The sequence below is a fragment of the Aplysia californica genome, unplaced genomic scaffold, assembly GCF_000002075.1.
Source record: "Aplysia californica isolate F4 #8 unplaced genomic scaffold, AplCal3.0 scaffold00078, whole genome shotgun sequence".
NCBI classification, from domain to species: Eukaryota; Metazoa; Mollusca; class Gastropoda; order Aplysiida; family Aplysiidae; genus Aplysia; species Aplysia californica.
The window spans coordinates 1419950-1447227 of record NW_004797348.1 but is presented as its reverse complement, the minus strand read 5'-3'; the positions used below and the strand labels follow the sequence as shown (position 1 = coordinate 1447227).

Sequence of the window (27278 nt, the reverse complement as noted above, 5' to 3'; positions counted from 1 at the left end):
AGAAAATGATGGGTGGATTGTATGAGCCCAAACTTTGATATGCAGATAGTTCTGGGAAAGTAGTAGATTTTAATGTTTTCAAAAAACGTTTGTAACCTGTGGAAATAATTGTGTCACGACGCGGTGGAATCAGGCGCTCATTAATTTTTGGGCATGTAGAGTTATTAGTATGATCTTAGAGCCTGTTCATTTGTCTTGCTTTCAGTGAAAAAATTAACTCTTTATTTTCATCAGACGTTGAGATATTTACAATTGAAAGTGGTGGGGGTCGCCTGGTTTCAGAGTTAAAAACAGAGAAGATGGCTGCCAAAGTTTGATGCATTCCATAGCTAGAGAGCCCTGGGAAACTGGAAATTTACATTTTCTTCGCCTTTAAACGTTTTTCGTAAAGTCAACACGGATATATGTGTTTTTAAATGGACATTAAAGATGATTAGCCCTAGAACAAATTTGATAAAAATTGCCAAATTGATGGAAAATCGCCTGTTTATTCAATTTCATTAAATTGACGAGCGCCTGATTTCACCACACTGCCTCACAAATAGTTTTGAGTATTACAGCCGTGTGCATTGAAGTTCAGTGTTGTTCTGAAATGATTGTCTCTCCTCTCATGTTTATGTGTAAGATGTGCAGAGATGCCAACCAGTACGATTTTACGTATTTTAGTACGATTTTTTTCGGAAAATGTGCGAATACTACTTTTCATGAAAAAATACGCATCTTGGAATGCGAAAAATACGAGATTCAGCTTGGATGAGTAAACCTATCTCTAGTCCCATCTTTTGTCAAAATAGTATCAGTATCGCAGAACTGGAATATTTGAAAACCAAGTCCAGTGTGGTTAGTAAGTATATTTTTGCCGGTCGCGATCGTGATATTATATTCGTTCAGCTTCTCCCTGTCTGGAGAGTACGTTTCACTTTCACGCGAATAGGCAGCTATGGCGGCAGGCAGAAGCGTATGTGACACCAAGGCTCGATCGGGAAAATCAAGATCTACTTTCGCTTTCGTTACCACATAGTAGTTTGCCAGCAGTTGTCTAATAAAGCAACTTTTGTGACATGCAGGTTGTGCAGTATAAACGCAAGGTTGCCGTGCAAATAAAATTTAATCAATGCTCGGACTCGCCTCTGTGCTGTCACTTGTGGAAAAAAAAGAAAAGAAAATACAAGCGTCGACCGATTTTTAGATTTTTTCTGGCTCGCCATCGTGACCGGTCACTGAACCTGCGCGCATTCGTGTCATAAATAAATGCGACATCGTGTGAGCAAAGACCGTCTTTGGTGGGAGTAACGGCCTTGCGAAGTATAGGACTACGGAATAGGGGAGGAGATTATTGATTTTTTGGAGGTTTAAGATATTATGGGGGAGGGACAAAAACTTGGAAGCACATTTCAAAATTTTGATTAGAGCTTTCTGCAAAGCGCGCGTTGGTGCAGGCCGTGTGCGGAATCGGGACCCTTCAAACTTTGCAAGTCTGTGTTATTGAAATAATGTGTTCGCGTTTCATTGGATGGGTGATAGTAAATTATACTTAGCCTACAGTGTATGTTGTGGCTTTCTGTTCAAGACAGGTAGATTTTCAGTGTCACTACATCTTGCCCTACCACAGTTATTACAACTCTCACAGTGCATGGGTGTCATGGCATTGTGGACTGGGGTGTCTGTGGACTGTCTGCCCACCCTGAGAAGAGGCCATTCATGTTGAGGATAGGAGGGTACTAGGAGTTTTCAAGAGACTGGAAAGACCTAACTGCCCTGTGACCGTGTAATTCCGGTAGGGTTCACGTTGCCCATTCCCCGCCACCAATGGCTACTGGCTAAGGTTTTCGACTCTTTCATGAGGTATTGGCCAAGTGGGGAAGCCATTGGATGGTCACGTCCTGGGTCGTTGTGCCTTTACTAAGAGGTTTCACGGCCAGAAAGCAAGTCACGCATTCTGCTCGGTCCATCCCCTGCACCCAGACACACTCAAACTGGCTGGTACCTTCTCAGCCACAGAGGGTGTGTTGATGAAAGTAGTAGAGGTGTTAGGCAGATTAGACACCCACTCAAAGGAGAGTAGGAGCGTGTTAGTGAGGAGCATTGCGTCTACCACGCATCGGTGGGTTCTGCCTCCTGCACCTTGTGGGGCCACACCTGCTCCCATCCTGTTGTTTTAACCCCTCTAGGAAACGGGGGGGTTGGTTTGTGGGCGCCAACAACTCGCCATTCGCCAGAGCCGTGTCAGTGAGGACAGGGACCACCACGGGCAGGTACGGTTGGCTGGATTGGGAGAAGCTGTTTGAGACGCTTAGGCATTTCTCAATATTTAAATGAGACCCATCACCAGTCCTTGATCCCAGAATAAACCCGGAACTTCCCCCAATGTGTCCCTTGTGTGACTATGCATATGAGACTGTGGAGCATCACCTGTTCCACTGCACAGCCCTAAATGACATCAGAGCTACCCTTCTCTCTCCGAGACCTAACATAGACAACACACTCTATGGAACATTACAGCAACTGCAGCAGACCTGCACTTATCACTACATGGCATTGGACAGAAGGGCGAGAGCCCAGCTGTTGCTGGATCGATAACAACATAACAACAACAACAACAACACAGTGCATGGGTCTACTTGAGTCATTCAAGTTATCGCTTTTCTCTGAGTTTGAGCAATAATTTGAGTCTGTCAGTTCATAATATGAATCATGACACCCAGACTGGTTCTTGGTTGTCGAAATTTTTGTTCTAGGCCCTTCCCACGGCGTCACTTTTCGCCCGATTCTGTTACTTTTAGTTCGCGTGACTCAGCAGCCCGCCGGAGCTCCCCGGCTCGGGGTCACGGGGTTAATGAGCCCTGAGGCGACTTTGCCGGTGTCGGTCGGGAAGTTCGCATTTTTGACTATGTTTAAAACGATATAACTTCTTCCCCATCCCACACAGAAAACCATTACGCGAATGTACTAAAAGCTCAATGTCTTGAGATTTATTCTGCGTTAGAATGGTTAGTTTCTGTGCCTTAGTTTTTGTTCTAGACAAGTGTTTGTAGAGTACCCAATTTGTCCTATTTTAGTTACAAAGTTATGAATAAATGATTGTTATTTTAAAAAAGGCACGACAGATCTCTCCAAATTCTGTGTTAAACTGACTACGAATATCATGTCTTTTACCATAAGAAATCTTAAATCTGCGGTAGTAGTAATAGTCAAGTTATAAGAGAAGAAAGATGCATATCTGCATATTTTAACTAAAGACGATCAGCGTTAGCTCTTATTTTACTATTAAACAAGAGAAAGTTACTCTGTGTTTGTTCATGAATCATGCTGTGTCTGTGGCAGCCTGCATACAACTAAAAAGATATAATATAAGCGATTTGAAAAACCACAAAACCGTGTAAATACATGGGTAGAGATAAACTTCTAGTATGGAATAAAAATAATGACAGCTAAAACATTCATTCTTAGTTTTTGTGCAGGAAATATGCGCGGACACAATTATGAATGTAAAGAAATCAGTCACATTGTCAGTTATTGCAAATGGTCATAGAAACGTAAAAAAAGCTGGAAAAGTCTGGTGCTGATTCAGTGTCCCTGGAAAGCTAGAAATTATTCTTATAACCCAATTACGAGAAGTCATCCTTATTATTCAGTCAACTTACAAAACCTAGACTTAGCGTTTTAAGAAAAGTAAGCAATTTCTGGAGTGTAACAGATACTGTTCGTGTATTAGATCTACGTTGAAGATATATTCTAGCACTAAAATCGATTTTTACTTTTCATTGAGAAACTTCATGATAACTTTTATAAACTTTCGAGAAAATATGCGAATATTCATGATTATATTAGACACATAAAGTTGTATTTGGAGGAATTACTTCATAGCGAATTGTGTGCCCGATGGATAAAATTGCAAAATTACAGCCTTCTATTATAAGCGCAGATACCATCTTTTCTGAGTATCTGCACTTATGTTATGTCGTTCATATTCCAAAAGTTCGACAGATTTTGACGATGCGTTTTTTTTATATTGATTTATTTTCATTTACGCTAGTCCCCCAAAAATTACAATTTAGCATTGCCGACTCCAGGGCGTCTAACGAAATAACCAGACAAGTTACAACGTCCGTTCTTTTTTTAGTCTCAAGAGCAGAAATGCGTGCTTTGGGTGCACTAAATGAGAATTACCATAAATACAAGGATACACCTTAAATTGTACGTTGAAAAGTACCAAAAATTAAGTCGGCCCAGACAGAGCGGCGACAGGGAGCTGACCCCCGTGACCCCGACGTGATAAGGCGCCCGGCGGGGAACACCCCGCGGCAACTAAAATTCCACTGCCGGTGCGCCGTGTTCCGAACTCTCAAAGCAGGATTTATTTTTTACATAATAATGAGAGGAAAATATTACCGGTATAATAGACTGAAATATATAAGTCAAACAAGACCCCAGTACGACACTGAACACTGACATGTTGTTGATTGGATACATGTATATTGTACGTGTGTGTGCTCCCTTTTTCGAGCTGGTGAGCTAGTCATTTTTTTTCAGGAAATATTGCTGGACCCCCTTAACATTTTACTATTACTAGTTGGTCGGTCGGTCGTGGGGAATACACATTTTTACCTGAAAATACACATTTTCATATTTCCCAATACTCATTTCGGTTTTCTGTGGTTGGCATCTCTGGATGTGTAAGTTGCAACAGCATATCAAAAGAATGTTCAAGAATATTCGGTAAATTTCTTTTAGTATTTGGCTATGAAAAATTGGTGTCTGCTTGTGTTAATGGAATAATTTAACTCTTTTGCTTCCTCTTTTTTTCCCACAGTCAAAGAAAAACTTTCTCAGGACCCAGACAGCGAAATTGCTACAACAAGTTTGCGAGTCTCACTCATGTGCCCGGTATGTTAAATTGTGAAGTCTTATTTACTGGGGCTAAGGATTTTTTGTCTCTGTAGAGTCTTCCTGTTTTGAAGGGACAGTTCCTCTGCATAGGATGTTGTTTGAAGATTGTTTACCTTAGAACATTTTTCTATTCGGCATCTTGTATTCATCTTTGAGATTTTTCTCTTCCCACTTTAATTGCACATAAGAATTTAAAAAGGTATCTGTTTATCTAAGATGAGAAACCATGCTACACATAAATCTCATATTTTAAGGCAGGTAATTATTTTCAAGGGCATTTGTGGGCCGAGTTGCTTATGGAATTAAATACTATTCTGACTGAAATTGGGGCGGGGGGAGGGATAAGTTTGGAAATAATTGTAATTACTGTTGGCTTACTCTTAATTTTTCTGACTCTGATCTTTTTGACACATATCTGACCAGAATCAATCTTGAGCTTGACACATGTGACTTGAAGCGTTGAAACTCCGACTGTAGCCATTTTTCATAAGCTTTTAACTTTCTTTTTCATTATAGTTGTTCTGTTCCTATATCTGGATGAAAATAGTGTGTGTGTGTGTGTGTGTGTGTGTGTGTGCGCGCATTAAATTAATATATATTGCATGAGAAGAAAGGAAGTAGTAAGAAAGGTTTTTATGAAAGCTTGTCATTCTAGCCATGAAGTCATATCTTTATATAGACTATTGGACGGAAAGGGTGGGTTCTACAACACGTAACAAAGCACACATCGTGCGAAATGAGACTCGTCGACTCAGAAAGCTCTTCTCAGTTCTTTACACTGGTTTACATCCTTACAGCTTGTTCTACCCGAGTCTTGTTCATGGATAAATCCATTTCTTCATTTCTCTTGCTACTGATTGTAGTTTGGTGAGAAGCGCGAGCTTTGTTACCAATATAACAAAGCAAGGTGTGTATTTGTTTATCTCACACACATGCGAGACGGAGGCAGCGCATAGAATTGAAACGCTTTTTCGTCTTAGCACTTTCAAGTTGTTTACATCGATAAGATTTGTTCTATGTAGTACCTGTCTATGGATAAATTTTTCTCATCATTTATCTTTCTATTGGTATGTTTTGCCGATCCGTCTCTTAAAATAAACGAACAATCATATATTAAAGATTGTGACCACCGATGTCTTATGCACGTTAAAATTTTCCTTAGCATGTAGGGTACATATATGGTTAGTAGTCAAGGGGTTAAAAAGAGGAAAAAATAGCTTTTTGTTAAAAAAAGAAGCTGCATCTGGAGTGTCACTTTCCTTTCTTGATATGATGGTTCTCGTATCTGCCAAATTTAGAAAAGCGTGTTGTGTTTTGTCGTCAAACTGAATGTTCATATAAACAACTGCTGTCCAGTACTCTTTATTTCCTGTAATACATTGAGGTGATTATTGGTTAAATACATTTTTGTGTTTTTTTCTGCAGTTGGGAAAAATGAGAATGCAAATTCCATGTCGGGCAAGCACATGCACGCATCTGCAATGTTTTGACGCCTCCACATTTCTCATGATGAATGAGCGGAAGCCAACTTGGATGTGTCCAGTTTGTGACCGACAGTGTCCTTATGACAAACTTATCATCGACGGGTATGTTTTAGTTGTTTATTCCAGGTCAAATAATGAGAAAGGTCAAGTGTTTTAATTAAAAGTGTAATAATTTGTTGTTTTGACAGTCACTTGACTCACGGAATGGTACTAGATTAGTTTCGACTACATTAGTTTAGATTTTTTTGTCATCAGTGAGTTTCTAGTCCAGTCTAGAAATGCTGCTAAAGTGCTTGGCTTATTCATTTCATTAAGTAGTCTACTGGATTCCAAATTACTTATTTTGCTCCCATACTATTGTTTTGGGAGGATCCTGAGAAATATTTTTTGTTACTTTTATTTTTAAAAGTTCCTGAAGTTGATTAGGTTTTGTTTGGAAAGGTAGAAACTAAGGTAATATCAGAAGAAATAAGGATGGAAATATTTCAAAGTTGGGAAGGCGCTTTCAAAGCGATCACTTATTCGTTTCCAACCAAAAAATTGTCGTCGAAAAACATGTTTGCCTCCTGCGCTCGGCAGCACATAGTTACCTTTACAGTTGAGCTACATGTATTTCTGTTCAGGACTATGTATTCAATGGCTTAGGCTACAGTTATCTTTAACCCTTTAAAGTTGGCACATTTACAGACAAGCTGAATTTGTGCCATCATAGCGGCTTATTTGCTAAGATGAAAGTGCCACTGTATGCTTATTTCCAACTAAACCTGCTGCAAAAAAACAAAACAGAAGTAGGCCAATGGCTTGAAAAGTTAAAGTCATGTTGAAAAAACTGAATTATAAATATCTTGCATACACTTTTCATTGTGAAAGAATATCTTGCATCATGAGAACTAGTGGGTGGAGCTCTGCAACCTAGACTTTACAGTTTATGGAGCAATATGCACTTGAACAAGTATCGACAAGAAAGTTTCAAACTTTTATGTTAATGCTTGACTTAACCAAAAGTAGCAATAATTTTTATAAACTGCCTTCACAGTCCCAACTCTATCAGTCATGCACATTGTCCTCAGATATTTTGTGGAGATCTTTAGAGACTCTCCATCCTGCACAGATATTATATTTCATGAAGATGGAAGCTGGTCGCCCATGAAGCCCCAGAAGGAGTCTTCTCAACAAGTCATTCTCACACCCAACTCCAAGGGGTCATCAATGGCGTCGAGTCTATCGTCTTCATCTTTGTCAAGAAGTAGTTCACCACTCACAGGTAAATTAAGTTAACATTAGATGTTGAAATATGGCACTGTTAGATTCCAGTTTGTATGTAAAGAAAAATGGCCAAATTTTATTCTGACAAGTCAGTAGGACAAGAAATGCCTGCTCTGGCTTGAAGGTTTATTTTTTGCTTTTCAAGTTCAGTTTATTGAATGGAAACTGTGTTTTTTTCCTTTTTTTTTTACTTGAACAAACAAATCATGTTTGAAAGCAGAAATTCTTCGTGGATGACTGGACTTGAGCTGTAGACTTCCTTTAGTTTTTAGTTATACTTTAGTTGTTGTGGCTTGTTTTCATTGCTTGGGACTATGAGAAAGCTGAAGGAACTCCTTAATGTTTTGATCTAGTAACAAGATTTTGAGTGACTTCAGATTTCTGTATTTTTTTGGTATTGTTTATTTGTATGTTTGTTGGACCTTTCTGTAGATTTTGTTGAGGAAATGCATTCTCTTATCATCATCAGCGACAGTGACGACGACGACGATGTCCTCACAGCTGATGGGAGGGTCAGGGACTGTGTCGTCGTCATCAAGTAAGCCTGCTTCGTCCAAAGGCCCCATCATTGATCTAACCATAGACAGCTCAGATGAAGATGACGATGACGATGCCGTCATTTCAAGCGATCCAGTCAATTCACCCCCCGTCATCACCCTGGACACCCCATCACCCACCCCAGCTGCAGCTATGCCCGCCTCCCCACCTGTTGTCCTGAGCAATTCACAGTGCTCCTCGCCTTCGTCTGCCAGTGCTAGTCATTCATCCTGTGTGTCGACCACCCCATATCCTTCAACGAGCTCCCAGTCTCACAACTCGCCACATCCTGTGCGGGACAGCCCTCCGCCACTAGCCCCGGTGGAGAGCATCCTCAACGGTTCCCCCAGTATCAGTACTCATTCCCCCTCCAGCACATTACAGTCGCAGGCTCTCAACCTTGAGGCTATGTCTGATGCAGATTTCGATGAGTTTCTGAAAGGTTTGTCTTGGGGAGTTTGAAGAAGTACAGTATTAAGGACAAAGAAGACACAAAATATATTAGAAAAAAAAATCTCCATTGAAAGACTATTTTAGTCTGCACAAACTTGCTAATAGCATGCATTCTCACAGACACATTGGTGATTTCTAAAACCATAGAGTGTGATAAAATGGAGAATAGGCATGGGAAACTGACTATAGGCAACTTACTGTGACTTTTTGATTGAAGAGTGATCTGATTGCATCTAGTGCCTTAGGTTGAACAAGTTGAAGATTTTTCCGACAGCTCGTCGTCAACATGGTGGGACATCCTGTAGTCAGCTTCTAATTTGCTCTTTCTTTAATTTTTTGGAAATGCAAAATAGATCCACATTCTGTGAGGATTTGAAGGTTTGAAAAAAGGTTTGGCAAAATGTACATGACAAAATTCTATTTATATGTGGTTACTGGTCATCCCTAGGTTGTATATGGTCATGAAAGCGATAGTTATGCAGTTTCTTTTATACCCATGGTTATAGGTTTACAACTGAAAGATGTTGTGGACAACTGAAGATTTGGTTCTGTTTTGAAGAACAGGAAAGATGGGCCAGCTGCTTTATGATATGTGCTTCATTTTTACTTAATTAATTCTCCTTTGTGTGATCAAACCGATGAGTCAGTTGGAAAACACCTTGAAACCAGAAAGTGTAAATACAAGAGAAGACTGATTTTTTAATTTTAGTGTGGCTGTGATGGTCCTGGAAAAAAAAGTTTTAGAATTATGGTCTCAGTAGACATGCATTCCTTGATGAAGCCTGTCTTTTTGTCGCTCACTGAAAGCCATTGTAGTTGTGTCCATTGGTGTCTCCAAAAATTTTCGAATGCTGATGGTATATTTCGCTGAAAGTGCAGTATTTGCGGATTGTGTCCCTCAAGTCCTTATTTAGAATGAAATTGTCATTTTTGTCGTGTTGATGACTGGTAGGTGTTTTTCTTTGTACCTTTACCTTTCACTTGTCATGGAAAAATCTTGTATAGATTCTTTTTTGGGGTCTTAATCATTGTTGGCACTTTTGTGTAATCAAAGGATTACTTTTTTGTTGCAGGTGTCAGTTTCATGTTGATAAAACTTTAAAAAAACACAAAAAGTGTGAAATAATCTTGTTTGTACATTATAAAATGATTTTTTTCCAATCTGTTCTTTCCAAGCAGTTGATTAGTTATCTTATCAGTTCACGTATGTATGTTACTGGAACTTAATTTCTTGTAATACTGTCTGTCTTCTCCCACACGGTTCCCAGTGGCATTCGTTGTTAACGCTTACTGTCTTAGTCATGCACACAAAAGTATTTGTGTCATGGCGTGGTGGAATCAGGTACTCGTCAATTTTTTAGGCATACGGGGTTATTGGTATGATCTTAAAGCCTGGTTATTTGCCTTTCTTTTAGGGAAAAAAAATATCCATGTTGAATGGAAGTCTAAATATTTGCGATTGGAGGTCAGGGTTGCAGGCTTTTAGAGGTAAAATTAACGAGAAAATGGCCGCCAAAGTTTGATAACTTCCATTGCCTGAGAGTTTTTGGAAACTGCAAATTTACGTTTTCTGTGCCTTTAATCAATGTTTTTCTGTAAAATCCACACATAAATGTTTTTGAATGGACATACAAGGTGTTAAACAAAATACAAAAATTCGAAAAAAAATTTGCCAAACTGGCCGAAAATTGCTGATTTCTTCGATTTCATTTATTTGACGAGTGCATGATTTCACCATGATGCCTCACATCTGATTCTCAGGTGGGGACAATGGGTTTTTTTAAAATTGGCGTTCATCCATTTTCCTGTGGTGTATATTTCTGTCAGTCTGGGATTTCTGTCAGTCTGGGTCTGCCATGACAGACAGTGAATGCAGCATATCCCCAAAATTGCCTAAATTGTATTAAGGGTGTTAGGGGTGTAGTTCATTTGCATTAGCGATAAATTTTGTTCAGCCCTCCATGACCATCAGCTTGCGTAGACTTTTGAAACGGTAGTTTTTGCTTTTGTTAGATTCACCAGCATAACATTTGTCTAGCAAGACGGTTGACACTCCCAGTTGTCAATGTTTTGCTAAAAGACGCAGAATCCTTGCAATGATGTAGTCTTTTGGGCTATGTTTTGTCTCTGGAAATGTTTGATGTTTTTCTTTTAGTTTTTCTAGGCTCCTTTAATGTGGAAGTTCGATCTGTTGCCATGAACAAAGTTTGTCATGGAAAATTGTGACCAGTTTTCTACAACTTTTCATGGTATTATATTTTTGTGTCTGTTTGGGTAGATTCGTAAAACTTGGTTTTTCAGGTTTTTAACTTTATAATTGAATAAACTTGCTCTAGGAGTAGTTCTATTGTTTTCCCCACCTGCTTAGGGCAAGTTGTGAAATAGGCTCGTTTCCATCAGCTTTCTGGTTCTTTCTTCAACCCCAGTGGATGCAGTACCATTGAGTGTGAACAGATCTTTTATGAATGGACGTAACTTGCCATTATGAAGGAATGCATATGTGTACTCTGCTGGATTATAACTACACTAAGCTAAAGGGAAGCCCTGGTTCAAATCAATAAGGGTCCTTCATTAAGTTATTTAAGTAAGGAGTTTACAACATTTTCATGGTTGTCCACATGATTTATACTCAGCTGTGTTGTGGTCCCGCCTTTTAAATAACCTTGTCATGTGGAGAGGAGTTGTACACTTGTATGATGCAGTGTTTTAGCTGTTCATTTAATTAAAGCAAAGGATGTCTGTACAAAGATTTCTCAGATCAATGTTGGTGGAGTTTAGTCACAGGTTGTATACACAGGTTTGAGAGATTCCCATTCATATTTCTTGTTCTGTATAGTGTGACTGGAGAATGACGAGTCATTAACATTTTTTCATTCCATTGTACACAATGTCATGTTGACTAAATGTGCAGCCTTCGTCGAGTTTTGTAGTTCCATCATTCCTTTTTTAAAATGCCCTTTGTGTCTTTTTATACTTTGTTATGAAAATAGTTAAAAGCAGTGAACAATACAGTAGTTACCAGGGTTCCTAAGAGACTGCCACGCTGTATGTCCCCCTTGGAACTGAGATGGTAAATAACAATGAACAAGCCTGCGAAGGGAGTGACATTACAATCACATGAAATGCTTGCGAACCTGGGTGGTATCGCCCTCTAGTGGGCTATTCTGTAATTTTGATGGAGGGTGAGGTTCGCCCGGGTAATAACAAGTTTTCTTGAACTTTAATGCACCACTTCAAAATACATATAGATGGCGGGATGGTGATTTTAGGCTTTTTAAGATGACAGATAAAAGGCAAAAGTGGGCACTGGCTATAATAAGGTAGACAAGCACTGATTTAGGGGTTAAGCCTACAAGATTGAGAAAGTACTGACTTGTTTCACTTACAAGGCTTCTTTTCTTGTCTTCTCTCCAGTGTTATAATGGTGAAATATGTCCACACCCAAATAGTTCCTCCCAAGTTCTTCCTGTCAGTGTTTGTTGAACATCTCTGTCTAATGTTGTTTCATGTTTCTGTGGGTGAGTAGTGGGTGCTCTGGTGTGGTTTGCTCCTTCTTTCTTATCAATGATCGGTTGTCTTTGCCTCTCCTTTTCTTTGCTCTCTAGTAAAACGTGAAGTCTTAGGCACTTTAATAATATATTTGGGTTGCAAGTGCTGTAGAACTCACTAAAACGTAACTGTCTCTTTTTAGGTGTTGCTCCACAATGACTCCATCTGTTGGGTCAGGGAGTACTAAGCAGGACAGCAATATGGGTGATCCTGGTTTGATTCCATGAATACTCTGCCTTTGAAATGGCCTGCAGTGTTGCAGGGCAGTGGCTTTCAATAATGCAAACAATTGCTTAAACTTTTCAGTTTGCCTGGAAAATAGATAGCCTACTGTGGCTAAATATGGGAAAAGCTATATTACATTAATTTTTTTCATTTGTCAAATTTTTGTGTTTATCTCTCTTCCATTGTTCGTTTTCTTTGGGTTTTTGTCTCCTGGTTTTTGACTAATTTAATATATTCAGCAATAAAGGTTGATTTTTGATTTGAGTGCTTGATGTGGGATATGGAAGCGAGTTTGAGTGATCTATTTATAGCGCTTTTTCAGATTGTTCATAATGTACACGCTGTGTCCTCAAGAAACTGAAAAGCAAAGTAAGGATGGTTGGTAAATGTGAAGTGTAACCTTGAATGTAAATGGCAGCCACATGTTCATCTGTTATATAATGTGAGGATTTGCAGCAAAACATTGGAATGAAAGAGTTGTCAGTTTTGTATTGTTATTTACATAGTGAATCTCTCGAGTCATTTTATCATCTGTATGCTAATAGGTTAAGGTATTTTTTTTTCATGTTTAGTTCAGACTTTTATGGTTTGTTTTGCAGAAAGTTGTCCTTTGTCTTGCTGGGAGGGCAAGTGTGACTGTTATGAACTATTTTTTTGTCTTTGAAGAACTTTGATAAAAATGAATGGTTTTTTAATTTATTTCTTGTCAAATGACAGGTATAATCTTCATGTAACATCGCAAATTCTTGTCCATACTGTGCTGTAAAGTAAAGGTTCAAATCCGTATGACCATTGTGTTTTTTGAACTGTTGTAGAGGAACACAAATTCAAAGTGGAGAATTGTGGCTATCTGTGTGAATTCTTGTTTTGCCTCATTCTTTGATTGTAAAGAATTGAAGATGTTGTCATATATAGTACATTATTAAAGTCTTGTGAAATTACTTAACTTTTGTTATGTTGTCAATTGTTCAGTCTGTTGTTGATTGTCTGACCAACTCAGATTCTTGTTGAGCAGCAGGTTACAAACACAATCTTCCGTGCAGATGTTTCAGGTTCAAACCTGAGTGGGGCCAAATTTTTGTCTTTTTTTTATCCTCATTGGCACATTTTTTCTGCCTGCAGTGTCCCGACGCAAGTACCCTTTCTTTTATGTCAAGGAGGATGTTAGGTTCCAATAAGTTCATGATTGGCTGGATGCCACGTCTCTCTCATCTGCTGTCACATGTGGGTGATTGGCGGGTGCGCTGATGTGGTTTACTCCTTCTTTCCTATCAACCTTTTATTGTCCTTATCTCTCCTTCTTTTCTGTTTCTCTCTTATAACACCTCTAATGTGGGTGGTTGGCGAGTGCTCTGGTGTGGTTTGCTTCTGCTTTCCTATCAAACATCTGTCGTCCTTATCTCCCCTCCTTCTTTTTAATGTTTGTTACTCTCTTGTAACACCTCTGATCTTCTGGCGCTCATATGACCTTATGCAGTTGCGAGCGCCGTAAAACCTCTACTAAAACATGTCTCCCCTCCTTTTTTATGTTTGTTACTCTCTTGTAACACCTAATCTTCTGGCGCTCTTATGACCTTATGCGAGTGCCGTAAAACCTCTACTAAAACACAAAACACCTCTAATATCATTGGAATTAATATGACCTTATTGTGTTGCAAGTGCTGTAAAACTCTTACTAAAAACTGAAATACGAGCTCCAATTCAATGAAAGGAGATGGATTCTTCGTTTTTTAATTCATTAAAATCAATAAAAATATCTTGGTTTCAACAAAGACATAAATGAGCAAGCTATTATTAATGAAGTCGCAGGGTGGACACACCCCCGCTGACGTGGCTGCGCCCATTTTTCTCCTGCAACAAACTTGTCTATTCCCAGAAACCATCCATGGCACCTTCATCGGGGACCATTATTCGCTTAGCCTGTAGCTTATAGTTTTCATCTTTTGCAACCAATCAACATCCTTCTTTCATACCAACACACCCGTTGTTGGCACACCCACGTGTCTCAGCGTGTGTCGGGGTCGAGCGGGCAGCCAGCACAAGTGTGACTGTGTCCATGTGTCTAGGGGAGGGGGCACTAGTGGTGCGTGCGTGGATGGTCAGTAGTCAGTAGAGATACAAACGCGTCACAGCACTCTGTCCTTTTCCCCCTGACTTCTGATCAATATTATAATGATATTGATAAGCTAGTCTTGGCAAAGATCTACGAAATGAAGTTCGTGCAGGTCTGTGGAATCAAACGCTGTTTGCTAGGCTATACAGCAACACAACTTGTTCGGCAAACGTTGGCGAACATAAATGATATATCACACAGGCATGCATTTGTACAAATTGGACCTTTTGCACAGTGTGTGCTTGGTGGTAGAGTCCAATGTATTCTAAAATTTTCCAGCATTTCTTCCGTATAGCATCGAAGAAACGAAAACGCCTTTCATTTGAAACCAAACAACTTTTGATTGAGGAAGTCGACTTCAATATACATTACTTTCATGAAGCCTGTAATTATCTAAACAAAAACCTAATGTTTGCTACAACGAACACTCGGATTCAACAAAATTGAAGGCCAGGCCTGATGACTTTGTTGAATCCAAGTTCCATTGTATTACTTGCTCCAGTTTGTAAAATGTTTCCTCTCTGGTTGTTCTTTTAATGTCTTAGTAAGGGTGATTGGAGGATGCCACTGGTAGTTCCAGCATATTTTCCCCCTTTTATTGTTTCTTATTGTCAACGAGCTTCCCTTTACTTATAAAGTAAAAAGTAAAGGATGTTCCAAGTTTTCAGCTTCTGCATCGGCTTTTCCTGTATCTGGGTCAGGTTGTGGAGGCTTTGACCGTCTCTCCCTCCACAGTCTCTCCTAGGAGAATGCCTGCAATGCAATTCACTATTTTTTTTATTCTGTGTTACAAATTCCAGTCTACGGTGGTATGTAACTATTGTGTTGCCGACTTTTTGTATTCTCCAACTCACTATATTTTACTTCATGTGTTGTTCATTATTCTGCATCTCTAGCTCCTTACAACACCCCCATAGACTGGTCTGATCTGTTTCATAGACCAGTTTTTTGTGTAGCTTTTTGTCATACAACAGTTTGTTTTTCTTTAACTGATCATACAGAAATTTGAAATACCGATACTTGTACTGACGTTTGTAGGCACTGCTATTGTTTGATAATTTTTTCTGTGTTACTGTTACTGTTCCCCGATTCTGTTCCCATCAAAACAGTTGTTACACAAGTTACATGTATTGTGTTGAAACAGCTTTCTGAAACAAACTCAACTTCCTGGGAAGCATACAGTTTAAGTTGCCATTTTAAAGGTGCTAAAAAACACTCACATAGTGACAAGATCTTTTGCTGCCTATGACTGGGTATCCATTCTCACCTGGATGAACTGATGGAAATTTGTGTAAAGTGCCTTTCCCTGCGGCACAAACCCCCGAACCCGTAACCTCTCGATTAGTCTGATAGCCTTATTATTGATTAGTAATTAATTAACAAAAAAAACAACACTTAACACCTGCATTATAGATATATATTTTATATATATATTTTAATGTGGGTCGTGATCATTACAAAATGGTAACATTGTACACATGAATATTTCATAAGCTATCAGTGATTGCTGAGGTGTGTTTTTGATACCATTTCTCACCCTACAGAAATTAAACAAATTGTGAAAAGGTAACTTTGTCTCCTCAGGGTTACATTTCACAGAATCCATGAAATGTAAAAACTTCGTCAGATTAATGTGAGAGTGACTTCGTAGTCTGAAACACTTAAGATGCAAATCTTTACCTTCTGACTTCTATGCACAAGACCTTCAGTTCTGTAGTTCAGAGAACAGCTTACGCTTACTACTTTTATTTTGTGAACAGCATACAAGTTAAGGGAGCGGAAACCTAGTAAAAATGTAATGCGTGATTTCTACAGAATGTGACACAACATTTGGGGACAAAAATATGTTTGAAATTTTCAGACAATTGAATAAAACTTAGTCCATGCTCATAATTAATACCTTGGTAAAGAATGACCATGTTGGAACTTATTAAAAATGTACATGAAATCATAAATCACAAGGTCTCTCTGAACGATAATTGTACTGCTGAAGGCTTGAACTACAGTTTTTCAGTCTGCTTGAAAAAACTGTTTCCATATGTTAGATGTGAGAAGACCTTGGAGGTATAAAAATGAAATTTGTGTGACCATTTACCTTGAAGTCCATTCAATAAAATTTTTTAAAGTAAAATATTGTTCTCGTCAAATATTCCTAGAAAGATCTAGCTTGGGTGCTCAAGAACTGAAGGGGGGGGGGGGGGGGGATGAATAATAAATATCAAAGAGAGCAGCGAAATAAAACTTCAGAGCATTAGAAATATATGAGACTGTGAATTACTTCCCTTTTTGACGTTTGGGCTATATTCCTGTGACCTTGAACCCCTCACGACATCGAGACTAGCAAACATCACAACATGATAATGCTTGTACATTTCATTAGTCACGTAATAATAGATAGGAAAGTGTATGTACAGGCAGTCTGAGGACAGTTACATGTAGTTTCTACAACACTGAAACATACACAACACAATTTGTAATGATTATGAGAAACTAAAAGTACAAGGTTATTGAACATAGGCAGAAAGTCAGAGAAAATTAAGACAAAAACAAGTCCACAAAACTCCCAATACTTCCTACTTTCATAAACAGCCATGGTCTACTTCACATTCTTATACAAAAGAATATTTCAAACAACAAAATATGGTAACAGTCACAGAGTGGTAAAACAATATGGTACTAGACAACACAACAGTGAAAATCAATTAGTAATAGGCTCCATTAATGATAAAGAATCTTTGAGTAACAAAGGGGTTCTAGATGTTTGAACAAAAACCCTCCAAACATGACCCACAAGCTCTCACGTATTGACAACTGCCAAAGACTGGCATAAAGTCAGCGTTGAAACAAGGAAAAAAAAAGAAGAGGATCAGCTCGCCCTTCAGAGTGACAGTCGTTTACATTTGCCGGGAGTCCCCACGCATGGCACGAAATAATGATTGTTTTTCTATGTACACTTTAGTTGATATTTGTTAGAGCAGGATACAGCTTGCAACAATAAATGGCATTTGGGTCAACACATTTTTGTTTGTACCAAACAACAAACCAGTTCACATATATGTATATCTTTCAAGTTAGAAGACATTACAAAATTACATCAAAATAAAATCGTATAACAATATAAATTATATCTCTCTCTTTCTTCACATTGATATCAGCATCAATAAGTACAAGTACAAAGCATAATTGTGCAGCTTTACAAATAGAACAATTATTGACAAATGAGATTTCTTTTATCATCAAAACAGTGATCAAGTTAAAAGAAATGGACATGTTTAGTGTAAATAAATAAGGACAGTAGCATCAAAAGCACAGACAGTGTATGAAGAATCATGTTACAGGCAACCATTCCTGAAGCTCTCCTCATCAAACAGAACAAAACAAAACTTGCTAGAATTGGCACAGGTATTAAAATCATTTCCTGACCTGAACTGGCAATAACTGAGATAACCAAACAGACCACGCATAGAGCTACTAAAATAACGTCAGCTGACATAGTAATTTAGATTCTGAAGAGATGAAGAAAGATTTTGCTAAAATGTCCCCCTCTCCAATGACTGTCTTTTTCAAAAAGTAAGTGGTAAATGTACAAAGTAACAAAAGATAAACCCTTTTCAGTACTGCCGTGAAATGGTTCTACATTAACCTTGATAAACAGTTTGAACTGGAGATACCATTTTTTCTTTGTTCTATGTACTATCTGTGGCATTCAAAAACTCGGTCTCTATGCCAGTATTCACATTCATTTTATGATTTCATCAAAACTGACATCAGCAGTTCTCTACCTCTTTGTAGTCTACCCTGGCTGTTGCACTGAGATCAAATACATATCCCTGATAAGCTTCTAAATTTCACTAACTGAATATCTGCGCCAGTGCCAAAGGAAGCAAACTTTTAAAAATGCCACTTGTCAGTTGTAAAGGTTTTACATAACAAAGGCGGTCATCCATCTAACAGACTGTATTTGGAAAAAATAAATTCACATTATTACGAAATCTAGATAAACATTTCAGTATGCTGAAAGTTTTGTTAACTTTGCTTTTGGGAGAACTATCTTACTAGAGAAGTTCGAATCTCTAGATAAAGTAGAGGTATGAAAAGAAAAAATTATGTTTCTCCAGTTTATACTACTACGTATAACTGAGAGTAGGACATACCAAATACTGTACATACATGGACATGTGTTCTGCAAATTTAAAAAAAAAGAACTCTGGAATTGAAGAAAAGATAGTTGTGAAAGAGTAATTAAAAATTGTTACCAAAACTGATATATATGAAAAATAAGTAATAATTCCAAACTACAAGAAGATTTTTGTTTGTCTTATTTTGCTGGAATTGGTCCACTCTATTTAGCTACATCAGGGTGAAGGGAGACTATAAGCAACGATCAAAACTCCCCAATGTTTTAGCAATAAATAATTGTGCATTCTTTTCTTACCTAACTCTAAGATTCACACTCAATGAATTTACTCAATGTCAGGTTGGCTCGACAATAAATTCCACCATGATAAAGTCAACAGTTTTGGTAGCTTGTACTAAGAGCATACACCATGACAAATACAGTCTATATCATTACAAAAAAAGGTGCCGAAACTAGAAAAGAATAAACTGTGCGTTCGATTTAAATGGCACTACCGGATTCAAACTCTAAAAAATAAACGTCTGCATTTTGTCAGGGTTAACAAACATGCTTCTACCCTGCTAGCTACGACCCTACACACAACACAGCTAAACATTCAGCGACTGCTTACAGTTTGCGTTAGGAGAATATACAGGCAAGAATTGCCACTTCTAGAGAACTTGTGCCTTATGATACACAAACATACAATGTACTCGGAAACATTACACATAAACCCAGCAGATTAGTAGCCTGCGTAATATAACAAACTACATCAAGTGATAAATAGCAAGGTGTGAGCACATGATTATCTACAGTCCCATAAGTATACACAGAATGTCATCTAGGGAACCAGCAGGCCTGGGAAGGTCACAAGACGAGTGAAAGGTACGGCGGGAACATGGAACAACAACATCTGTAAGGCCACAAAGAAAGATTCACTAGGACCAATATCACAGACAATGATGTTTCCAGAACAGAAAAAACAGACCAATGCTACCAGTAATGCCGTAAGCTGACAAAACGCCTTTTTAAAAATTCACAGCAGTTACGAGATAAAGAGGTTTTTTGTTAGCGTAACCCTTAAAAAAAGGTGTTCTTCCGAAATTTGAATTCTAATTTATTCAAAAAGTGGTCCCAGTTTAACTTTTTTTCACACAAGTAGGGTAACTGATCAGGCTTTCGATTTAGCAAAAATAAAAAAAAAAATTGATGTCAAAAATGAAAAAAGGCATTTTGTTAGCTTACGGCAGAGCAGTTCCTCAGGTTTGTTTAGGAGCCACCTAGTGTTTAGAGCAGAGATTTTCCACCGCTTGGTTGGTGACCTCTTCATAATAGGCAGACACATTCTATGTTGCAAGCAGCAATGCTTTGAAATGAGCCACATCACTCTGAGAAGTGAGCCAGGAAGTCATTGAGTTCTTCATGGTTTCTGTTATTCTTTCCCCATTTTGATTCAGGAAAGCTGTTCAGCTATTATCTTTTGAATCTGATGTAAGAAAAGGTAGGGAAAAACCCCTGCTCTTGAGGCTTTCTTCCACATGATTGACTTGTACTTTTGGATTGGAGTAACTTTTATTGATCCCCATTTTTCAACTCTAAAACATCTGAAAGTCATCATATACCAAAAAAAAAAGATCAACTCAAAAGGAGAACAAGGGATAGGGATGGCTGAAAGGTAAGAAAAACTCTCAAGGGAACATTTTTTTCGTTGCTCCTAAGTTTGACAGTGCCAAGACACAAAGAAAAGAAACCACCCATTTGACAGCAAAAAACACATTATCTTGTAAAAAAGAAGAAGAAACTGATAGAAAGAACAATCAACAATAATGCACCAAAAGCAACTTCATTTTCTTGAGTCACTTGAAATCACATTTAGCATTCCAGTGAGAGTTGAAAGGGACTGGACATGAAGCCTGGTATTCTAGCGCTGCAGAATACATTTAAGTAAAGCAACTTCTCACTGCACTGGTGCATTTTTTGAAGTCTACTTGCCAATTATCTACAAGCCTCACAACCAACAATCTGACTGTACATATCCACACACGTGCACGAAATCAGACATACAAACAGGGTAAATTGTCTAAAACTAGCTGCTGCCAGACTTTGCTCAAAACATTTCCATATTCCTGTTTCTTTGACAACTTTCAAAAACAACAGTATGGAGATAAACACAAGACAAAAACAAATATACAACAGAATAAAGTAACCACAATAATAGACATATTCTCAGAGACACAATGGAATAAAAGTAACACCTAGCACGCAACAAGATTTCTATATTAATGAAAACCACTGAACAAAGTTGCCTTTTTCTTATGGATTTCATGTCATGTCTGCAAATCAAAACAATGACCCAATTGCTCAACTGAACAGTCTGACATAATCAACAGATCCTGGAAGTAGTTAGTACATGTGATACAAATGTCTTTGACAAGGCTCGATAAATAAGCTGGACTGTAACCGATACTGCTGTAGTCTTGCCCTGCTTGGGTGAAAACTTTCAAAAGAAAGTAGTGAATATTTTACATTTTTTGACTTAATTAATAATTTGATCAACAGCCATATGTAATGTAGGCATACACTTGAGCTGAATAAGGTTCCCAGTTGAATACTTGATACTGTAGATATTCTTACACTCCCATTGACATTTAGGAGTCAGGATGCTTTAACCCTGTCTGTCACTTACTGTGAAGGCTAACCTGGGCTCAGAGGGATAAAAAGTCTCAGCAGGCAGAAAGAGATATTCGGCACAGCCGGCCAGTCTGAGATTCCCTGTACCTTACTGATGTTTATCATACAGCTCACTCCGATACTTGTTATTCTCATCAGATAAATCATCATACAACCAAAGCATTCATGTTATGTAAATACTAGACCCCCTTCTCCGTTCTTTAAAAAGAATATTGGGTTGTGATCACAAGGTAGCGGCTACACAAGTGGATTGGTGGTTGGCTTTCCCTGTTTAAAATTTGACTAAAATGTGGGTTTGTTATTTATTTGGAAGGTTTCAATGTTGGTGTACACAATTTTGGCATGTAAAAGAAAAAAGTGTTTAATTTTCACAATGATAAGTTCTCATTAGAGCAGCCTATTTTATGAATGCAGGTAAGTGAACAAAGGAGACACTAAAAGAAACACTTGAGAGGTTTTGGTGTAAATGCAACTTCAGGTCATCAAGTTACTGTAAACACTTTATCCAAGCGTTTTAATGGGAAAGCTAAGAGTAGCTTTAGCTAGCAGAAAGAGGGAGAAGGAGGGTTGAGGAAGAGAAGGAACTGAAAACAATCTCAGGGCTTAATTTCTGCAAAAGAAATCTTTGTGACAAAAGTTAATTTTTAGAAATAGTTGAACTTCAATGAGGAACTTGTTGCATGCCTTCAGAAAACATAAACAAAACAGTTACAATAGCATGATATAAACAAACCCCAAAAGAAAAAAGCAACTTTATAAATATGGTACTCATCAGCTAGAACTGCACCATCTTTTTGGTTACAATATCAAACACTTCCCTACAGCCAAAGATGTTTCACATTTCAGTGATCAACAGAACAACTTTGTTCTTATAAACATTCTGCCACTATGTCGAAACTGTGATCTAACACATCAGGCATGTCCAGACTTACGGGGCTAGAAGGCAAGACATGTCACATCAAAAGAAGACATGAGTATAAATGGTAAAACCTGTCAGTTTCTGGCCCTCCCATGCTGCTCTGGAAAATACCACGAGAAAGAACATTTTCTTGAGAGCAATAAAGTCTGTGATGACCCTTCTTTGTGACAGAAACCAAAATTTGACAATTTTTTTTATCGGGAGCTATCAAATCTTACAAGATTTTGTCTCAGACATGAAAAGTTATGGCCTACAGAATGTCAATTAGTAAGGCAATGTGAGCAGTTTTTTAGCTTTACGATAATGATTTTGATTAGATTATCAAATCATGATGTTATTGCAATCCAAGCCATCTAAAAAAAAATCCATTTGTTGGCATTGTATGCCAAGCTCATAATTTGTTAGTACTTTAAAAATGGCTATGACATAACAGATTTCCAGACACTTAATCAATAAAAAAAAAGCAAAAGGCAACGCGTGATCCTTTCTGCTTTTCTTCCTTGTCAATCAAAGCTGACATCCCTTGGGAGGAATAAATATTACTGTGTACTTTCATCTTTTTTTTTTTTCAGTTGCAACTCTTCTTTACCCATAAATTGGTATGCTATTTTTTTACAAAACATGTGCCTGCTCGCAGTCAGCATACTACAGCATACTATTATTAGGTTCTAGTTCAAAGCTGGGAGGAAAGCATCACATACACAGTGGGAGTGAGATTTCCATTGGTCATCTTCAACAAGTGAACATATCAGCAGACACCAAACCCAAGCAAGAAAACTAGGCCAAAACTTGAGGAACACAAAGTCAATAGGAGTTATTTACATCTCGAAACATTTCGAGCGTGATCCACAACAACAGTAACAACAACAACGACGATGACAAAAAAATCAACCATGATATGTGTATTCAGCTGTGTTAACATAGGCTAAAGAGACATACGTTTGTTTTTATAACATAACTTTTCTGACTGTTGTCTCTCCCACTTATAAAACCTTCAACTCAACAGACAGCACTCATGTGTTCCACGAGAGATAAATACAAACGGCAGGAAAAGCAATTTCAAGCTGAAGCTTTTCCTGTGCTCCTAAGGGCCAGGAGTTAACATCTCCTCACCTTTTCAATGACAGCCTGCAGTTCGTGACCGCCACAATTTTTCTTTATTCTAGAATGATGTTGAAATGAACGTGAAAAGTAGACAACCCTTGGACCAAAGCAATAAGAATAAGAGCATAATCAATGACAAACCAAGTTGAAATAAAAACAACAACAGAACATGTGAGAAGAATTAGGAATAAAAATCTTGAAGAACGTCTCGGCACTAAGATATTCATGTAGAATAACGATGGACTATCTACAACTGAGAATAGACAGTACCAACATCATCTGTGAACAACAATAACAAAATTTTACATCTAAGCAGACTATGCAAGCAAACATTTTGTGATGAGAGGTGAACACCACACCGTGTCTTTGATAGAATACCATTCTGTGCTTTCTTTTGCTGAACAGACGGCTTCGTGCATCTGCCAGTGCGACTTTCCAAAGTCAGACACATTACGCGATGACTTAACTTTCCAAATATAGATTACATGTTGACAATTTCAGTTTACCTAACCCAGATATCTTAGTTGAAGATCATGAGAAAACATGAAAGTCATCAATCCTGTTTCGTTCTTGAGAAAGCAGGCAGACACCTTTTACTTTTACATGCCAATCCTTTATGGCCTGGTAGTGGTTGGGGAACAACATTCGAATCCGTACAGATCAAAAGTCTCACAAAAACGAGGACTGGAGTATGTAAACTCAGGAAGCCATCTCTGCTGTACACTTGAAGCTTTTGCACTTTTGTTCATCACAGCCATGGACAATGGACATTGCACAAGCAAGCGTGAATCAAGGCATAGCGGGTAGTCGGTCATTCTTCCATCCTGTTCGCGGAAGTCACTTCAGACAAGCTTATCTAGCAACTGACCATGACAACGCCAAAGATAGCCAATTCACAGGGGCAATCAAAATGTACACAGTAAACAGCCGAGTCAGTCAGTGCAGCCCACTTAGGTGGAGGCTGTGTCCAGAGGCACCCTGCCTGGGTCACAGGGGTTATGGGTCACAGTGGTCGTGGATCGCAAGGGTCATTCCAAGCACCTGAACAACATGCACAGCCAGGTTATCCCGTGGATACGCAGACAGGCAAGTAGGTAGGTAGGTAGTTACAAAGGTAAGTAGGCTGGCAGAACGTAAGTAGAAGCTTCTGTCCTTATTTGGAACACCACTGCACAGCCTTTCATTATGTCGTCCATCCCTCCATCCTTGACCTCTTGACCATTGGGCTGTCATGATCCAGGTGCTGACCGGTGGTGGGGGAGTTGTTGTTACTGTGGGCCGCCATCTGCTGAGCGGGGGAAATGTGGCCAGGGACTGTCGGAGATATGTGACCCATGGGGCCCATGTTTGAGGGAGACAGATGACCAGGCATAGCACCACTGCAGCCACCACCACCGCCACCACCACCACCCCCACCGCTGTTGTTGCCTCCGCCCGACGGAGATAAGTGGCCAGCACCTGGCATGCCAGAGGATGGGGACAAGTGACCAGCAACTCCTGATGAGGGTGAGAGATGACCAGTGCCACTTGACAGTGGCCGGAGCTGGCCAGAGGGTGTGGTTGTGTCGCGGGGTGGAGTGATGGGCTCGCTCTTGATGCGCATTCCGCTCAGGGTGTTGATGGCCAGGGGAGATACCTGGCCAGACGATATGTTGCCCATCGGGGTCGGGCTGAGAAACAGACACACAAAAGGAATGAATGAGACAGGAGTCAAGCGGGAAAATCACAGCTTGTATTAAATCCAGGGTGGGGAATAATATATCATCAGATAATGGTAACATATGAGTCAGAACATAGGTAAAATCAAAGGTGATAAATACATCAGATAACAGCTAAAGTAAGAGTTAAACAGTCGAGTTGTAATTTTTAACAAGAAAGCAGGAGACAGTGAGCAAATTTCAGAGCCTTGCAAGGTGAAAGGAACAGTAGACACCTTAGTAAAAACTATACATGGTGTAAACCTTCCACAAAAACTCTATCAATATTAAATTCAGATGATATACCTGCTCATGCTATTCATGAAAAGGAAAATTCCACACTAGGATTACGAGAAGGAAAAGTTTGTGAAACAGGCCTCAATCAAACTCCATCAATAAATCCTGTCCTTCGTACTTTTTCCCTTTCCCTATCTATACAACACTACTGAAAATTTATCTCAAAGACCAGAAAAATAGTACTTTCAGAAAGAAATGCATGATTTGGATTCAAAATTGAAGTGTGGGGATTTTTAATTAATCATAGATAGCATAAAATGTGTACTCTTCCTTGAAACTATTCAAAGAAAAGTCCCAACTTCAAACCCAGATTTCTCAGAACTGGGTACCAGGGATAACTAACTTAAAATGCCTATGTCAGCTTCTGATTAATTTCAAATCAGTAAACGCTCATTTACTCAGAAGATAAAGTACTTTATGAATTTAGGTTTTGACCATACCGGTATTGCTTTTTTTTGTGCAACATACGACTGATTTTCCTAGGGTGCCTCATAATTAGTATTTACCCTGTCACACCCTATTACATTCTGAAACATTCTCAGCTTCTGATGAAGTATCAGTGTGAGCAGTATTTTACAGGCTATCAGACATCAATACATCAACAAGATCTTTCATGATCTTAGCTGCGTACTCATTCAAACTTGAGAAAAGTGAAGAACATTTGCGTAAAGTGTTTTTCCAAAGGGCACAAAGTCAAGCTTGAACTGGGAATCTTCTTCTTCTTCTTCTTTGTTCTTCTAGACTGAGAATCAAATCCAAGATTTCATGGTTGTGAGTCTGGCAGCCTGCTCCCAATGAGAAGAACTGAGCCAACCCAACACTTCACTGAAAAAGCCTGGTCAGAGTAAACCCTGTCACACATCTCAAAGATACTTTCTTTTCAAATTTAATCTTGATCAATACTTGTCCCATAGTATGTTAATGGTGTAAAGGAACTGAATCAAATGGTACTGAATGACAAGGCTCTTTATAATTATATGGCTTTATTCCCATACCTGTGATGTGAGACCATTCCAGCATTTTGAGGAGAGACAGAGTTCATGTGGCCTGGATTCCATTGGTTAAAGCCCATGCCTCCCACTCCACCACCTGCATTCATTTCAGCATTGTTCATCGGAAATTCGTCTGTGAAGGGAACACATGCAATCAAATTTTAAAATGTGTGGGACTCAAACAAGCACACACCCACATATAGGATATCTTTGTTTATAAAGTGGAGTCATTGAAAAGAGAAGAGGGCAATGACCTTAGTTTTGGGATCAATGTTCTCAAAGATAACTACACTGGCATCTGTTGCAAAATGTTTGCACCCTTCTCCTTGAAAGTAAAAGATATGAGTTCAACTCCTGAATGGGGAATGCATTATACAGAGCATCTTCTGTCAGCTGGGATGTCACAACCCATACATCCCTGGTTGTCCCTGATAGTTGGATTTAAAAGAACCAGGCTCTTCATTGCTATGATACTATACATTGCTTTGACGGGGGTGGAAAAAATTAAAATATTTACAGTCATTTAAAAAACAGAGATAACTTACTATCATAACATAACATGGTAAGAGCTGTGGGCAGAGTATATAAACTCTGATAGTCAGATACTTGAATCAAAGACATAACATTTAAACTTGATTAGCGAGTTTTCATTTTTCCAAAACTTCCCATATACCTTCTCCAACAGACGCACACAACGACCCACACCCATCCACTTTTAAGTGCAGACATGCACACAGCTACCCAATGACACTTATACACACACACACACACACACACACAAACACACACACACACACAAGCACAAGCTTCATGCAAATGGGATTTTAAAAAACAACAAAATAACCCCCCCCCCCCCCCCCAACCAACCCAATAACATCAGACCGAAGGTCCTTGCAAGATTTTACATATATGTAGTCATACTCTGATTATAATAGACTTCAACA

General features: G+C 38.7%; 2 protein-coding genes across 13 annotated transcripts in view; one reads left to right on the top strand and one right to left on the bottom strand.

Annotated features, from left to right (window-relative positions):
- Nucleotides 1-9737, top strand: part of LOC101859470 (E3 SUMO-protein ligase PIAS1) — a 30289-nt gene extending 20552 nt beyond the window's left edge. For 7 of the 8 annotated variants that reach the window (XM_013080209.2, XM_005094237.3, XM_005094238.3 and 4 more), the window contains 4 exons: nucleotides 4814-4887; nucleotides 6316-6476; nucleotides 7445-7638; nucleotides 8110-9737. In XM_013080209.2, the coding sequence (XP_012935663.1) occupies nucleotides 4814-4887; nucleotides 6316-6476; nucleotides 7445-7638; nucleotides 8110-8639 (959 nt within the window). In that variant the 3' untranslated portion in view covers nucleotides 8640-9737. Of the gene's footprint in view, nucleotides 1-4813; nucleotides 4888-6315; nucleotides 6477-7444; nucleotides 7639-8072 lie in introns of all 8 variants that reach the window. The other variant, XM_013080211.2, reaches the window with a different exon arrangement.
- Nucleotides 9738-15924: 6187 nt separating this feature from the next.
- LOC101858769 (myocyte-specific enhancer factor 2A) overlaps nucleotides 15925-27278 on the bottom strand; it is a 197433-nt gene continuing 186079 nt past the window's right edge. For all 5 annotated transcript variants that reach the window (XM_005094234.3, XM_035968721.1, XM_013080208.2 and 2 more), the window contains 2 exons: nucleotides 26338-26467; nucleotides 15925-25018 (listed from right to left, as the gene is read on the bottom strand). In XM_005094234.3, coding sequence (XP_005094291.1) covers nucleotides 24532-25018; nucleotides 26338-26467 — 617 coding nt within the window. In that variant the 3' untranslated portion in view covers nucleotides 15925-24531. The remainder of the gene's footprint in view (nucleotides 25019-26337; nucleotides 26468-27278) is intronic.